This window comes from Nomascus leucogenys, chromosome 22a, assembly GCF_006542625.1.
Source record: "Nomascus leucogenys isolate Asia chromosome 22a, Asia_NLE_v1, whole genome shotgun sequence".
Classification (NCBI taxonomy): domain Eukaryota; kingdom Metazoa; phylum Chordata; class Mammalia; order Primates; family Hylobatidae; genus Nomascus; species Nomascus leucogenys.
The window spans coordinates 127,625,262-127,642,026 of NC_044402.1; the positions used below are offsets into that span (position 1 = coordinate 127,625,262).

Below are 16,765 nucleotides of genomic sequence, written 5' to 3' on the forward strand. Positions count from 1 at the left end.
AAGGAATTAGAAATATTCTCCTGAAAGGAACCACTGGTGCTGGAGACTTTTGCAGATTCCTAGAACTCATGGAGTACTCAATTTATAAGCCCTGGTCTTGTACATTCACTCAGTGCTAGGCCAGAGAAACCCCCAAGTCAAACCAAGTTCTGAGTGTCCTTAGACAGCAGTCTGCACTCTGAACCAGGCATCAGGCACAGTCAGAATGAGAGCTAGATGGCCGGGCGCCGTGGCTCATGCTTGTAATCCCAGCACTTTGGGAGGCTGAGGCGGGCGGATCACGAGGTCAGGAGATCGAGACCACGGTGAAACCCCATTTCTACTAAAAATACAAAAAAATTAGCCGGGCGTGGTGGCGGGCGCCTGTAGTCCCAGCTACTCGGAGAGGCTGAGGCAGGAGAATGTCGTGAACCCGGGAGGCGGAGCTTGCAATGAGCGGAGATTGCGCCACTGCACTCCAGCCTGGGCGACAGAGCGAGACTCCATCTCAAAAAAAAAAAAAAAAGAGAGAGAGCTAGATGGGCCTTTTATCTCACTTCTGCCCTTCTGATGCTCTCCTGGGGGTTGGGGCGGGGGATGGGGAAGAGGGACAGAAGCAAAGAGGAGGACTGGAGGCAAGTACAAGTAGGGGGGTTTGAGTGAAAATGTGAGCCAGTAACCAGTACCACCTGGTTAGGCCTAACATAGATCATTTTGAGTATTACTGCATCCAGGATTGATTGTCTTATTACCATAGATTTTGTCCGTTTATCTCCTCTGATTTGGAGTTAGCATATTTAGGAGGCTCCGGATCATTCCTGCAAAGCACTCACTAACACAAGGCAGCGTGTACAATAACAGGAGGAAATTCAGGATTAGAACTGGTTAAACTATCTGCATTCATATCCATATCTGTATCTATATCTCTCCCAGTGCCTTTCAGTCTCCTGTGCTCTGGAAGAATTCTGATATGTCATAGAAACTGCTAGATGCTGGCAAATAATTCCTGGGTTTCGGGCCATCTAGACAATAAACAACTCCATAATATTCAGTGCAGCAGCCTCTGTAGCGCCCATCTGTTTCAAAATAACCCTAATTCTGCTTACGATGCGGAATGCTTTGTTGACTGGAATTTGTCCTAGTTTTCTTCAGCAGATTCAATGTCATAGGCCTCTGGTTCCATCTGCTGGCAGATAGAAATACCAGGATGAAACTCAGGTGGATATTTTCAGTTGCAAGAAAAATCTGAGCTGTAGCTCAGAGGTTCTCAAAGGCTGATGTACATCGGAGTCACCCAGGAGCTCATTAAAACTACGGCGGACTGGGCTCTGTGGCAAGCCCACCCAATCAGCAACTATTTCTTAAACAGCCCTCCTGGTGATTCACACACCCACACCAACGTTAACAGACCCCACTTCACCTGGAATGAGGGGTGCAGAACCCAGCAAGGTTAGGGATGATTCCAAACCACTATATCCTACTCATGCCCAAGAGTGACAAAGCCACCTTGAGATGCCCACCCCTACCTCTTCCAGTTTATCCAGGTAACTCTTAGTGGCAAAGGCCAAAGCTTTTTTTTTTTTTTTTTTTTTTATACTTTAGGTTTTAGGGTACATGTGCACAATGTGCAGATTTGTTACATATGTATCCATGTGTCATGTTGCTTTGCTGCACCCATTAACTCGTCATTTAGCATTAGGTATATTTCCTAATGCTGTTCCTCCCCCCTCCCCCCACCCCACAACAGTCCCCGGAGTGTGATGTTCCCCTTCCTGTGTCCATGAGTTCTCATTGTTCAATTCCCACTTATGAGTGAGAACATGCGGTATTTGGTTTTTTGTCCTTGCGATAGTTTACTGAGAATGATGGTTTCCAGTTTCATCCATGTCCCTACAAAGGACACGAACTCATCATTTTTTATGGCTGCGTAGTATTCCATGGTGTATATGTGCCACATTTCCTTAATCCAGTCTATCATTGTTGGACATTTGAGTTGGTTCCAAGTCTTTGCTATTGTGAATAGTGCCGCAATAAACATACGTGTGCATGTGTCTTTATAGCAGCATGATTTATAGTCCTTTGGGTATATACCCAGTAATGGGATGGCTGCATCGAATGGTATTTCTAGTTCTAAGTCCCTGAGGAATCGCCACACTGACTTCCACAATGGTTGAACTAGTTTACAGTCCCACCAACAGTGTAAAAGTGTTCCTATTTCTCCACATCCTCTCCAGCACCTGTTGTTTCCTGACTTTTTAATGATGGCCATTCTAACTGGTGTGAGATGGTATCTCACTGTGGTTTTGATTTGCATTTCTCTGATGGCCAGTGATGATGAGCATTTTTTCATGTGTTTTTTGGCTGCCTAAATGTCTTGAGAAGTGTCTGTTCATGTCCTTTGCCCACTTTTTGATGGGGTTGTTTGTTTTTTTTCTTGTAAATTTGTTTGAGTTCATTGTAGATTCTGGATATTAGCCGTTTGTCAGATGAGTAGGTTGCGAAAATTTTCTCCCATTTTGTAGGTTGCCTGTTCACTCTGATGGTAGTTTCTTTTGCTGTGCAGAAGCTCTTTAGTTTAATTAGATCCCATTTGTCAATTTTGGCTTTTGTTGTCATTGCTTTTGGTGTTTTAGACATGAAGTCCTAAAATCCTCAATAAAATACTGGCAAACCAAATCCAGCAGCACATCAAAAAGCTTATACACCATGATCAAGTGGGCTTCATCCCTGGGATGCAAGGCTGGTTCAACATATGCAAATCAATAAATGTAATCCAGCATATAAACAGAACCAAAGACAAAAACCACGTGATTATCTCAATAGATGCAGAAAAGGCCTTTGACAAAATTCAACAACCCTTCATGCTAAAAACTCTCAATAAATTAGGTATTCATGGGACGTATCTCAAAATAATAAGAGCTGTCTATGACAAACCCACAGCCAATATCATACTGAATGGGCAAAGGCCAAAGCTTTATTCCCTTGGAACTCATTTTAAAAAGAAAAAATTCAAAGTGGAGAAAACTGATGAAAGCACTACTTATCTAAGTGGTCAAGGTTAACGTCACAAGTGATAAGTCATGTTGACAGCACGCTGATATGTGATGAGGGCATTTCAACTCTGTGGTATTCTTCACCAAAACCCATAACCCCAGTCTAACCATGAGGACAAATAGCAGACAAACCAGACCGAATGAAATTCTTCACGATATCTGTCTGCTACCACTCAAGATTGTCAAGGTCTTGGGGGTCAAGAAAGGACTCGGAAAGAGCCACAGACTAAAAGAGACTAAGGAGATTTGGTAACAAAATGTACTGTGGTCTCCAGGGTTGGACCCTGAACAGAAAAAGGAAACTAGTGAAAAAACTGGTGAAATCTAAATGTCTGGAATTTAGTTCAAAGGAATGTATCAATGTTGGTTTCTTAGTTTTGACAAATGTACTGTAAGATGTTAACATTTAGGGAATTGACTTGTCTGTAATATCTTTGCAACTTTTATGTAAATTTAAAATTATTCCAAAATAAAAAGTTTATTAAAAAAATTTACAAGAAAAAATAACCCCATCAAAAAGTGGGTAAAGGATATGAACGGATGCTTCTCAAAAGAAGACATTTATTTGGCCAAGAAGCATATGAAAAAAAGCTCATCATCACTGGTTATTAGAGAAATGCAAATCAAAACCACAATGAGATACCATCTCATGCTAGTTAGAATAGCGATCATTAAAAAGTCAGGAAACAACAGATGCTGGAGAGGATGTGGAAAATGGGAATGCTTTTACACTGTTGTTGGGAGTGTAAATTAGTTCAACCATTGTGGAAGATAGTGTGGCAATTCCTCAAGAACCTAGAACCAGAAATACCATTTAACTCAGCAATCCATTACTGGGTATATACCCAAAGGACTATAAATCATTCTGCTAGAAAGACACATGCACATGTGTGCTTATTGCAGCACTATTCACAATAGCAGACTTGAGGCCAACCCAGATGCCTATCAATGATAGACTGGATAAAGAAAATGTGGCACATGTACACCATGGAATACTATGCAGCCATAAAAAAGAATGAGTTCATGTCCTTTGCAGGGACATGGATGAAGCTGGACCATCATTCTCAGCACAGTAACACAGGAGGAGAAAACCAAACACTGCATGTTCTCGCTCATAAGTGGGAGTTGAACAATGAGAACACATGGACACAGAGAGGGGAACATCACACACCAGGGCCTGTCGCTGGGTGGGGGCAAGGGGAGGCGCATAGCATTAGGACAAATACCCAATGCATCTGGAGCTTATAACCGAGATGACAGGTTGATGGGTGCAGCAAACCACCATGGCACATGTATACCTATGGAACAAACCTGCACGTTCTGCACACGTATCCCAGAACTTAAAGTATAATAATAATAAAAATTAAACATTGGGATGGGAGGACAGCACTGAAGAGAGACAAAATGTGTTGGAGGACATTGCCAAGGAGCATAGCGTGGCTGCTTCTCTGCCCAGCTGCCAAAAGTCATGAGCAGCTAGCTGGTGGGACAGGCAACAGTCTCCAGAGAAGTTGCCCAGGCAGCTGGCCAATGAGGCAGGTTGTTGGTGTGACACATTTGCACTCTCCCATCTCTCCGCCACCCAACCCCTGTGTCTCACTGGGAACCAAACAATCATGGACACTCGAGCCTCTGTGTGGGAGTCAGAGGTCCAGGCCCCCTCCGGGTACAGTTGAGGGGCCTGAGGCCCAGGGAGGGAAGTGACCTGTGCCAGATCCTGGTGGAGCCCAGATGTGAACCCACATCTGGTTGAAGTGAATTCATTTGCCACAGCATTTCTCAGTGACTTGATATATTATCTGCAACAGAGTCATCTGGGTGCTCGTTAAAATGAAGTTCCTGGGCTCCAACCACCACTTACTGCATCAGAATCTGTGGTGAGGGGGTGGAGGGGATCCAGTAATCTACATTTTGAACAGGTTCTTCATTTCTGTGCACACTTCAGATTAAGGACCGTTGCAGCAAACCGGGCAATGGTTGCTATTTGATGGAAACTTCTATGCATAGGGCCAGGGCTGCTAAAAGCTGGGAATGGGAGAATCCAGCTGCCACCATTCTCTTAGGATGAAAGTCATAGCAGGTGGCAAGCAGCAGGGCCAGGACCCAGTGTGTTTCAGGGGGAGGCAATATTTTATTCTATTTTGAGCTCAGTGTATTACCATTTAAACACTCTTGCCCTCACTACTCCTTTCTTTTTAAAATAATGAAATTAAAACTTACCCAAAGACAATCTCAAGATCAAGAAGCAAGAGGTTGGGAGTGGGACTCATATCAGGGCCCTAAGGAGGCCACTGTAAGTCTCTTCCCCTGTCCTTCTCTGCCACTATGCCCCACCTGAACATCTTCAGGAAAACCAGGTCATAAAGAGACAATGGCAAGTCTCCTGGACCCCAAGATAAAGGTCAGAACAAAGGACCCAGATGCCTGGGAAGCCTGAAGCAGGCCGCAGTTTGGACCTAAGGAATCCTTTGAGGCTGCAGGGTCCCTGTAGTGGAGTTGAACAAAGACTCAGGCCTTGCGAGGTGGAGAGCGGCTGCCCGCACTGTGCCAGGCTGGCCCTCTCTGTGGACTGGTGTGGAATCTGCATCAGAAACATCAGAAGAGGTCGGGGGCTCCAGCTGCCCCTCCAAGCAGACACATTGGCCCTGGAGCTTCTGAGAGGAAGGTAGGATTTTAATATTCCGAAGGGTTTTCATACTTTTTCTATCATTTTACAGACCTCATATACATAGATATAGATATATTAAGAGATAGAACGAGCATAGAGAATTATTCCTGTAAGAAGTTATAAACTGTTCTCTATTTTAGAAAATACTTGAGAGTTAACTACCAAGGCTGACTTTTGCAGCTGGACCTATCTATTGCCAAACCTTACTCCTTGTCAAAGGAGATACTAATTCTAGGTGCATCCAGTTATCCAAAATAAAGCCTTACTATTTGCAGTGAGCCTTATTTAAGGCAGAAGATGCATTGTTTCTGCTGTCTTTTAAACAGACCCTGTCTCCAAGTCGTAATTAAGGCAATAATACATTCTGGAGGTTTACACATGCTGATGTAGGGTCTGAGAAAGACAACTGGAACATCTTATGTCTGAAGAAGAACAGGCGGGGATCTAGGTTTGAGTTCCTGACTCAGCCACTGACCAGCTATTTGGCTTTGCCAAGTTGCTTAAAATCTTTAAGCCTCGATTCCTCACCTATAAAATAGACAAGGAAATTCTACTTGGAGGGATAAGTAGGATAGAAACCACTTATAACAATGTGGATGAATCTCACAAGCATAATGTAAATTGAAGCAACTCACAAGGCGTACATATTGTATGGATCCACTTACAGACAAAAATAGGGAAAAAATCTATAGTTAGAAATCAGGATCATGGATACTGTTGGGTATTGGGGTACAGTAACTGGAAGGGGGCTTGTGGTGGCTTATAAGTGCAGGAAATATTGTGGTATTTTCAGAAATATCCTCGTATCTTGATCTGGATATTGGTCTCACACATCCAGTTTGTGAAAATGAATCAAGTTATACACTTCAAGGTGTAGGAGTATGTGGGGCAGTAAACAGAGTGAGCATGTAGCAATCGTCCCACAATTGTCTCCCTTTGACTTTTCTTTCTGTTTTTGGGAGGTGGGGGAATTCTAGAAGTCAGACCATATCTTGTCTATATTGTAGGAAACACTGACCTGACATAGTGGGCCTGATGTTATAGCTTACTCAGATTTGTTGACTGGATTATAGCCTGTTGATTTTAAGTCATTTGTGTTCATTAAGGGTCTCCAAAATTAACCAACTGGAGAGGAGAGAAAAGTACAACAGGTAAAGTGGTAAACTAGGGGCTGAGTTGATCTCTGTTTCACAATGCAGAGTGCTGACCACTGTAAATCGCAGAGATCTCCATTTCAAGGCTTCTTGTTTTGAGATTCCAGATATTATTTCAGAATTAGGGAATCTCCACTGTTGCAGTCTTGATTGATTGAAGAGATAGAAATGCGAATGTTTTCTCTCTAAAGTCACATCTAAATATCACCTTTCTCATAAACCACACTGAAATTTCCATTTGTATGAAAGTTATACCATTTTAAGTTAATTTCATACTATTTATAAAGAGAGAGAGAATATTATAATTAGTGACTCAAAAAGTAAAGTGTGGTTACTGCCTTTAAGCATCTCCCCTTTTCAAAGAATGTCTTGTTAAATTGTTAGACCTGGGGTCCCTTCCAGGGGGATTTTTGGTCTTTGACGGTAAATGACTTAACAACCATCCTTTCAGGAGGCATTTTGGAAGCTTTGCAGTTCATGGAATGCTAATAAAGTAACATTCTTGAAAGAGAGAACGTGGGTCCCATGCTGCTGCCCTCATCTGACAGTAGAAATCCCAGAGAACACTGGTGATTTATTTAGAGGTTTCCTGGTTTAGAAAAAAAGTGATTGCCTTTTTAGCTCCCTAATTTAAGGGAGAGATACTATGCTATCCTGCGACTTCAGTATAATTTCACTGCATGGCATAATGCGTTCATCAGATCATGGGCAGGATCTATGAATACCAGCAAATCAAACATCTCTATTTACATGGATGGCGAACGGTAGGGAAAATGGCCATCAACTCATGTTGCTCCTCTTAGCAATTCTTATCTGGACAAAATTGCTTCTCTTCCCTTAGATGTAAAATGCAGAGGCCACTGCATTTTACATAAGGGTAGAGGACTGAACAGTTTTTCATCAAGAACCACAAATCAATAAATTTTATGATCTTACTACTGGTGCTGTAATTGAGGTAAATCATCTTAACACGGGCTGTGTTCCTGAGGTTCTTTGAAGCATGCTCACTGCTTCTTTGAGTAAAATTGAGGGCTGACCTCCATTGACAAGAACACAGGCAAGGCTCATAAATACTCATATTCTGTACCAAGTTCTTTGGAGTAGGGCCGTTTCGCCTAGGCCTGTAAATGTCCAATGTATGATTTAACTAAGCAGAGAAAAGAAGATCTTGGCTGGACACTCCAGCTCTGTCAGTTACCCAGAGGCTCCTTCATGTGACAAAAGCGTGCTGCTTAATGAAAGTCATTAATTATCTTCTTATATCTATTTCTCAGAAGACAGATACTTAGTAACTAGCAACTCAACACTTTGTACAAAACACTGCCAAAGGGTTTGCAAACAGAAATGAGCGCTGTATTTTAAGAAGTCACTGGTTTTGTCATTTTGTATATCTCTTTTTTTGAGAGAGTCTCACTCTGTTGCCAGGCTGACGTGCAGTGGCAAGATCTGGGCTCACTGCAATCTCTGCCTCCTGGGTTCAAGCCATTCACCTGCCTCAGCCTCCCAAGTAGCTGGGATTACAGGCCCGTGCCACCATACCCAGCTAATTTTTGTATTTTTAGTAGAGTCGGGGTTTCACCATGTTGGCCTGGATGTTCTCAATCTCCTGGACTCGTGAACCACCCGCCTCGGCCTCCCAAAGTGCTGGGATTACAGGCATGAGCCACCATGCCCAGCCCACTTTGTATATCTCTTATACAGAGTTAGTTAATGATAGGAACAAGTAGACATTTCGCACATGATTCTTGATGACGTTAGAGATGAACAATCACACCATCCAATGTTCAGCAGGCATTTACTGTCATGTAGCACTCAGCTAATCATTTTATATGCATTATCTCTTCTAATCCTTCAACAACCCAACAAAGGAGCTACTCAGTATTCCCATTTTATAGATAAGGAAACTAAGACCAAGAGCGAGAGGGTAACCTACTTGCTCAAGGATGTGTAGCTAAAAAGTAGAGGAGTTGGGATTTAATCACAGGTTATCAAGCTTCAGAGTCATGGAAAGGACCCTGGAAGTCCTCTTTTTCAGTAGCCTCCTCTCACATATGAGTAACTGGAGACTGCTGAAATGAAGCATCTTGTGAAGGGTGTCTCCACGAGTCCCAGGCAGAGCTGGGAAACTATCTTCTAATTCCCTACTAACACTTTTTCCTTTACACTCATGGGGATACCTCCTTCTACCACCCCAAGGAAGCTTGTCCAGATTCTTTCCTGTGTGCTGAACAAATGCGAGTACATACCAGAAACACAAAGATAAGACCCTTCGAGAAAGCCTGCAGAGGATGCTGGAGGTTAAGAAGAGAGGTAGTAGATCATATGACAAGTGGAAACTATAGAAACAATTTGACACATGAATGCAAAGGTGGGGAAGTGGAAGACAGAGTGTACCTGAGACTGAGTGGACAGCCAGGAAGCCTTGTGCCGAGTGTGGCTCCAACCCAGAGCACACACACAGTAGTCGGTGTAGGTTAGTGGCTGACATCAACTTTGTGATTTGTGATTCTCTTCGAAATAAGTTTTTATGCTTAAAAACATTCTCCCCAGATCAACTCATATTCAGAACAGTGTAGTTTTCAGAGCTGGAAACAAAGCAATTCAGCCATTCTTCAGAGAGTAAGATGGCTTTTATATCAAAAACACAGAGTTGGAAGGATTTAAAATACCCTTAAGAGCTGGCATGATTACAAATCGGGCATTATTGTGGTTTGGGTTGTTGTATTGTTATACCCAAGGTCTTCTTGGTTCTAGAAAGCCGAACCATGCTAGTAGCCAGTGGAATTTAAGGAGACCCACGTGGGAACTTTAGAGGCACGTCTTTGATATCAGCAGAGTCCCACAGAATTGAGAACTTAGACTGGACCTTCTTATTTTTCTGTTTTCAAATAGCAGTGAGCTTCCCACATGTCCATATCCATGAAGAAAAGGGACACTGGGTTTGGGCAGGAAGGGCGGGGATGGTGAGAGGTACAACCCTGAACACTTTCGGTGTGAGAACCGATGGCCACGTGGGGAAGTGGGAAGAGGTTCAGAAGGTTCGCTGTTCTTCATGCTAGCTTAGCGACCTCAGATGTGTCCCTAACACCTTCTGAGCCTCTGTTTCCTCTTCTGCAAAACTGAGATGATTCTACTGGGAGTAAAAGCTAAGTGGAAAAGGGCACCTTGAAAGGGCTTTATAAAGAAGAGTGTGATGATTGTTCTTCTCCTGACGTGAGTTTTCTACTTCAGCATGTGGCATTTCTTTGGTTGGCTCAGCCCTGGTTCTCCTTGAATGCCCTGCAAATGGGTCCAAGGCTATTTGTGCTGGCTGCTCCTTTTGAGAGCTGGACCTCGGGCACCTTCCCAGTCTGCCTCTTCTAATTCCTCCATGCAGTTCCCTTCATGGAAATTATTAATCTGCGGGCTTTTTCTTTTGAAGAAATGCTAAAGAAAACACCAGAGGACTCTGTGTTTTCCTCTGGGAGTCTGAGCAGTCTTTCAGCCTCCATGGGTTTCTGCCCTGTGGCCCCGAGTCAGGGTGCCACGTCGAGCTTGCTTCTGACTCTGCCCTCAGCTAGTTTTAACAGAGCTCCCAGGCCATCTGGAATGAGGTGTCAAGTCCTGGCCTGCACTCACAAGTGCAATTAAGACCAGTCTTTTTAAAAACAACTGTTAAAGGCAAAGGAGAATTTGGATCTCATCATATAAAACAGTTTTAAGCAATCAACTAATGGTGGTTTGATTCATGAATATGTAATTTCAAAGCATTTACCATTTTGAACGAAGAGAGATTCCTTTACAAATACATCAAATACATATGGCAAAAACGGTATCCAGGTTTTTAACTTTTAATCTTACAGTATTCATAAAATCTTTATGGTAAAAGTTTTATAGGCCTATATAATATGTTTGAGTATCATCTTTAATGAAAGTTAACAAATTGGCTTATTTTTCACTGTATCAAAATGCCTTGAAGTAGGGATTTATCCAGCGGAAGTGAGTGTGGGGGCTAGGCCTGCCCTGTTTATTTTGGGATGTTCTAGTCAGGAAGGGCACCAGGGGTTGGGGAGGTATAATTCTCCCATGCTCTCAACAGGAAAGGAGAATCAGTTATGGGGAAGCATTGGGATCTTCATCAGTAGAGAAGCAAAAATACAAAAAAGGGGTTGGCTTTGACTACTTTTTTGAATTTCTCTTTGACAACGGAAACTTCAGCTGTGGATTGAAAAGACGGACTCCGTTTCCCACTGCTTTCTCTAACATCTTTTCACTATGGTTTTAACAGTTACCATGTCAGCTTATGCATAAATGGACACATCTTTGAAAAGGTGCCACTCCTGGGCAATGAGCAAGAGGGATTGACTGTTTGTTTACTTGCTTTCCCTCCTGGCTTAACTGTGCTTTGCCTACCCTCCCTTCCCAGCCAGGCCAGTGCTGCCAGAACATTTGGGTTCTGCAAATGGGTCCAAGGCCATGTGTGCTGGCTGCTTCTTTTGAGAGCTGGATTGTGGGCACCTTCCCAGTCTGCTTCTTCTAATTCCTCCATGCAGTTCCCTTCATGGGCAATGAGTTGTGTCAGAACCTCACTGGGCAGCGTTGAAAGTCATAAGCAGGTGCTGTTGAGTCAAATCCATATATTTATTGAACAGCTACTGTGTGTTTAGAACTGTCCCAGACGCTAGGGAGAGGGAGATATGTCAGGGGGTCCCCTACCATTTTAGAGCTTATGATCCTGGTAGGAGAGAACAGAGTGGTGCAGAAATGCCTACACATCTGGCAGGATGTGGTGATGATTGAATGAAGACAACCAAACAAAAGGTGCCGAAAGCTGAAGAGTTTGAATTGGGAAGAGTTCTTCCATTGGTTCTATTGGGGTTGACCTAGCATTACAAGAGTGAGTAAGACTTCTGGTTGATGTAGGTGGTGGAGAGAGCCTTTCAGGGCAAATTACCAAGGTTAGCAGAGCTATAGTAGTGCAAAGGTACAGGCTTTTTGGTCCCCATGCTTAGAAGTAAACCTCTACTTACCCGTATCTATCAGTGATGCGTCTTCCTGGTTTCCTCATGGGGAATATTGAAGCTCTTTCATTAGCTTTAGGTTGCTGGTTCCTTGAGATCAAGGACTATGTATTTTTCTCCCTTTGTTACTACTCATGATACCTGGGAGAATGTTTTCTTATGTAGCGACTGAAATTCTTGTATCATTACAAACTGTGTTTTTGGTAAGTTTGCATCCCCAAGAAACTCTTTTCAGTAATGATTTCCACAGTCCTTCATATGATCTTGAAATATGATGCCTGCATCTTTGTTTACCTGCCCAGATATTGATCAGTATGGTAACTCTGCTCCAGTGGTTGCTTGTGTGTTTCAATCACGCATGATTCTGATTGGCCACATTGGGACAGGAGGCGGCACGTTAGAGGGAAGAAAAGGAGCACCCAAAGGCTGATCAAAAGAAGCCAAACCAGCCTAGTTGGTGGGGAAGTTAGTAAAGGTGGCAACAAGTTATAGATGGGCATAAAAAAAAAAGACAATAAGCCCTTGAGACACTATGTAAGCCTGAATGATGCAAATTATGGAACACGATGGAAGGAAAAATACAAGTGGGAAGATTATCAAGAAGCCTCAAAATGAGTCAAATCAAATTCATGGCTGAACCACTCAAAATATTTACTTGATGTTGAAATTTAGTACTGACAGCTGAAGTTGAAAAATCTTTGTTATATTTCTGTTTTGTGTTAAAATAAAGATGACACCCAAGCTATCACTTTGTTCCCTTGGAATCCTAGGGTACACGTGCCTTGTCACATCAGAATGATTGATTTTTCCTTTGGCTTTCTCACTACAGGAAATACCAGAAATAGCCCACCACCCTACGGGTTTCATCTCTCACCAGAAGAAGAAATGAGGAGACAGCGGCTTCACAGATTCGATAGACAGTGAGGTGGCGTCTTGGGAAGACATGGCCTATTCGTGTAATTATTGCTGCCCATTTGGCTCATTCCCCAAGCCCCTAAATCATTTTAATTTATTTTAAACAAAAGCAGAGTACACCGGTATTGCTCCAGATTGCTCACATCGCCTGGGACGGTCTCATGGCCCCTATGAGTCAACGCACAGCTTGCAGGGAGTGGGCCTTCTCCTGGCCTTGTTCTTGCTCATAAACAGGTCACTTCCTCCACGAAGGGACCAGTTTCCACACTCCCTTCTCTCACTGCTGACTCAGCAATGCCTCTGCCTCGGTCTGCTTTTGAAGACTGTGACCTTCACCAGGAGGTTTTACTTACACCAGTTGGGAAGATTAGTCCCTCATTCTGCCTGGAGTGCCCCGTGTTTGACTTGGCAGCGGGTGTGCAGCCATCCCCGTGTCCTCCTGGCGCATTGCCACTGCGGCTGTCCAGGAACAGGATGTGGCTGCCTTGGCTGAATGTTGTCCTACTCTCCCCAACCCCGGCGCCTCGGCTCCTCAGTTCCTCGGGCCCCTGCATCTGGCTGGTGTTTGCAGGGCTTTTCGCTCTGCTCTGGTATTGCTCTGCCTTTACAGAAAGTCTTATTGAAGAAGTGTAAGAAAGACCTAAGGTGGGGAAGACTCCTACACACACCATTAGTATCAGTGACACCAGCAATGTAGGTTCCCAGCCCCTTTCCAGTGGCAGCTTGTGTGCCAGGAGATAGGACGTCATTTAACGCATCAGCAAAGTAGCAGCAGATGCCACATACAGAGTAGAGCGAAGGCATTTGATGGATCAGTCACTAGAGATCTATCTTGCAGAAGGTATGTTTTTCCTCATAAAAGTGCCTCTTAATTGGCCATTGTACCAGCCACTTGTCCTAGGCAAATGTCCAAAATATGCCCCTGGGCCCCGCAAACTTACAATCCACAGATTGTCTGTCTGAGTCATTTAAGGCATTTCCTGGTGCTTGTGTTCCATGAATAAAAGGACAAAGTCAGAAGATCACTGATGTCTTACTGTTATGGAGATATTTTAAAAGAGAGAATCAGAAAAAGATCTTCTTTTTTGATCTACAATTTATATAGTTTTCTGATTATGCACATAATTGATATGCCTTCCAGATGCATAAGGCAAACATCTGGAAAGAAATATACCCAAATGTTAGCAGGGGTTGTCTTTGGGAGTGGAGTACATGGGATTTTGCTTTCTTCATTTTTATAATTTTATATTACTGTCTTGGAAGATGTGTTTGTATGTGTGTGTTACTTTTACAATCAGGAAAACATTTATATAATAAGAAATATATAGTCAAGAAGACAGGCTTAAAAATAAATACTATGTGTCCATTGAGAAAATTCACAATATAAACAGAAATACAAATAAATACATACACAATTTTAAAGTCACCTGTAGCCCTACCCTTAGAGGTACCCAGGGTTAACATTCTGGTGGTATTGTCTTCTCCATTTTTCTTTTGATACATTCAGCAAATTTGGAGCATATTGACTATGGAGTTTTGTATCCAAATCCAATCTGAATTTACCTGGAAGAGGCCTTGACACCTGCATGGAAATGAGCTCAGAAAACCACTGAAGGCTTGGGAGCTCTTTGACCTCCTGGTTGGCCCGATAATATCTGAGCTCCTTTGGTTAGTTTATAACTGATGTAAAACTACATCTTCTTTATAATATAAATTGTTCCTGTGAGTCTAGAAGCTTTAAATGTGTTTAAATTAAAATATTCAAGCTAAATGTTACTGCTCTCTCCCAAATTCTGTAAGTTTGAATCCCGTTACCCCAATTAGAAGTAACTTCTTTCTTGCATGCCACTTTTATAGCATTTGGTAATTCTGCTATAACACTTATATCTTGCCCCTATTATTATCTGTGCACAGCTACACAAAGGTGTGCCTTCTACGTGGGAACATGGATTGTGAATGACTCTGTAATGAGGCCTGAGTCTTAGTTATCTTTCCACTCACTCCCCGTCTCCCCTTTCCAACCCCAAAGGCTCAACGATAGGGGCTTATTAAATGTCAGTGTTTAACCAAAGTATTTTTTCCATTGTATTAAGGGTCCAATCACTGTATATGGAAGTATTTTATTTTTTAATTTTTATATCACTTGAGTCCACTAGTAGTACTTCCTTGCTCTGACTTGTCAGATACAAAGACACAGGATTAGATTTTGGGTGGTAAAATTGTGATACCCATGGCTGTTTATGGAGTGGGATATCTTAGTGATGTGAGAAAGGTCATTTTAGTTATAAATGTAAACCAATTACTTTAGCACAACAATAAAGATATTCTGGAAATTATTATAATTATTTTAGTTAATAGACTTGCCTGTAACAAGTGCTTATTGTTTCGAATGTCCATTTTATTTTATTTTCCTCTACAATAAGGAATCCCTAAAGTTATGCCAACAAACTGGAATTGGATTGAGAAAGACAAAAGCAAGTAAGCAAGTGTATTAGACTAATTATCTCTAGTAGGGAATAAGCACTTAGAGCTAATTTTTTAATTTGGTTTATTTAATAGTAGCTCCCTGATTGTCTGTTAAGCCCCTGGTTCCCACAGTTTGGTGCGGTCAGTCAACTTAAGAGACCTCTTAAATGTAGAATCTTTACTTGGTTCTGAAGAGGAGGGAGTAGTTAAAATTGCTTCCTCTTAATGACTCTGAATCTATTGCCTGTGATTCCAAAGTTGTACATAATTGTTCAGACCTCTTCTATCCTTTTAAATTACCTGCTGCAGTAAATAATTAGTTTGAGTAGAACTAGAGCCTGTCTTCCTATTTGGCACATGTTCTCCTGCCTGGGGAGTAAGCAAGCTAAAGGGATGGGAAAGACCACCTCCCCCTACCGTGGAAATTGCACTGCAAGGCAGGGCGAGAATGGGGTAGCTGGCAGACCTGGCCTCCTTGTTCCCGGTCTTAGTTTTTCTTGAGAGATTCAGTATTCAGTAAAGAATAGTATTCAATTAGTCAAAAAATATATTACTTCTTTCTTTCCCTTCTCATGAATCATTGCAGTCATTCCCTAAGTTTCTTCTCTTTCTGTCTTTTTTTCATGGCTGCTAGTATTTCATTTTAGAATCACAGACTCTCAGCTTAGAGAGTCTCAATATCTCAATTATTTGCTCTGTTCAATACTTACAATACCTCCTCACTCAATTCTACATAACTCCAGCTTAGTCTTCCAAAATTCACTTTCATTATGCCACTCAGCATCTCAAATACCTCTCATTGGCTCTCTGCTGCCAAAAGATAAAGGTCAAAGTCATTAGCCTCAACAGTGGGCTCCAACCAGCCTTTGGATCTCAGCCCCATTTATCCATCACAGAGGCTGGGAACTAGTCTCACTGCTCAGGCTGTGAGTGTCCCTGATCTTGTGACATTCTGTGCTGTGCTTTTAGATGGAACAGCTCTTTCCTCTCTCTTGGCCCATTCAGATCCTCCTCATCCAGCCCCCATCTGAATCCTGTAACAGACACCACCACATCTACACAGTTTCCACATACCACTTGGAATTGCTGGTTATGCTGCAGTGACAGAATGTCTTGTCTTTAGATGGTAAGCTTCATGAGGGCAGGGACCATCTGTTTCTCTGTCTCTCCTCACAGTGCCTTGAGCAGTGCGTTGTCTGGAATGTCGGAACCAATAAATACTTGTGGATTAAAACAAAAAGAGAAGCTCGTTTATACTGTCACCAGTGGCACACATAAACACTAGTGCCTGCTGCTTATTGATATCATTGTAGGTCTTTTTTTTTCCCTTGAGTCACATCACATCAAGGAAAGAATGATGGAAAGCATTTGCTGGTAGAGATAGAGACTTCAGGACCTTTGTCAGTCTGAAGACATGTCCCACTGCATCGAATGCTGTGACCTGGTATACAAAGCTCAAGATTCCCACACCAAGAAGTGTCACGAGGAGTCCCTGTGAATAGTACCGAATCCAGCCATGTGATTTTAACA

The 16,765-nt window shown here is 42.6% G+C and overlaps 1 protein-coding gene across 1 annotated transcript in view; it reads left to right on the forward strand.

The window, feature by feature from the left end:
* The window catches only part of RHBDD1 (rhomboid domain containing 1), a 161,931-nt gene extending 145,466 nt beyond the window's left edge, over positions 1-16,465 (forward strand). Inside the window, exons 7-8 of the mRNA XM_030802701.1 lie at positions 12,684-12,810; positions 16,241-16,465. Coding sequence (XP_030658561.1) covers positions 12,684-12,778 — 95 coding nt within the window. The 3' untranslated portion in view covers positions 12,779-12,810; positions 16,241-16,465. The remainder of the gene's footprint in view (positions 1-12,683; positions 12,811-16,240) is intronic.
* Positions 16,466-16,765: the final 300 nt, after the last annotated feature.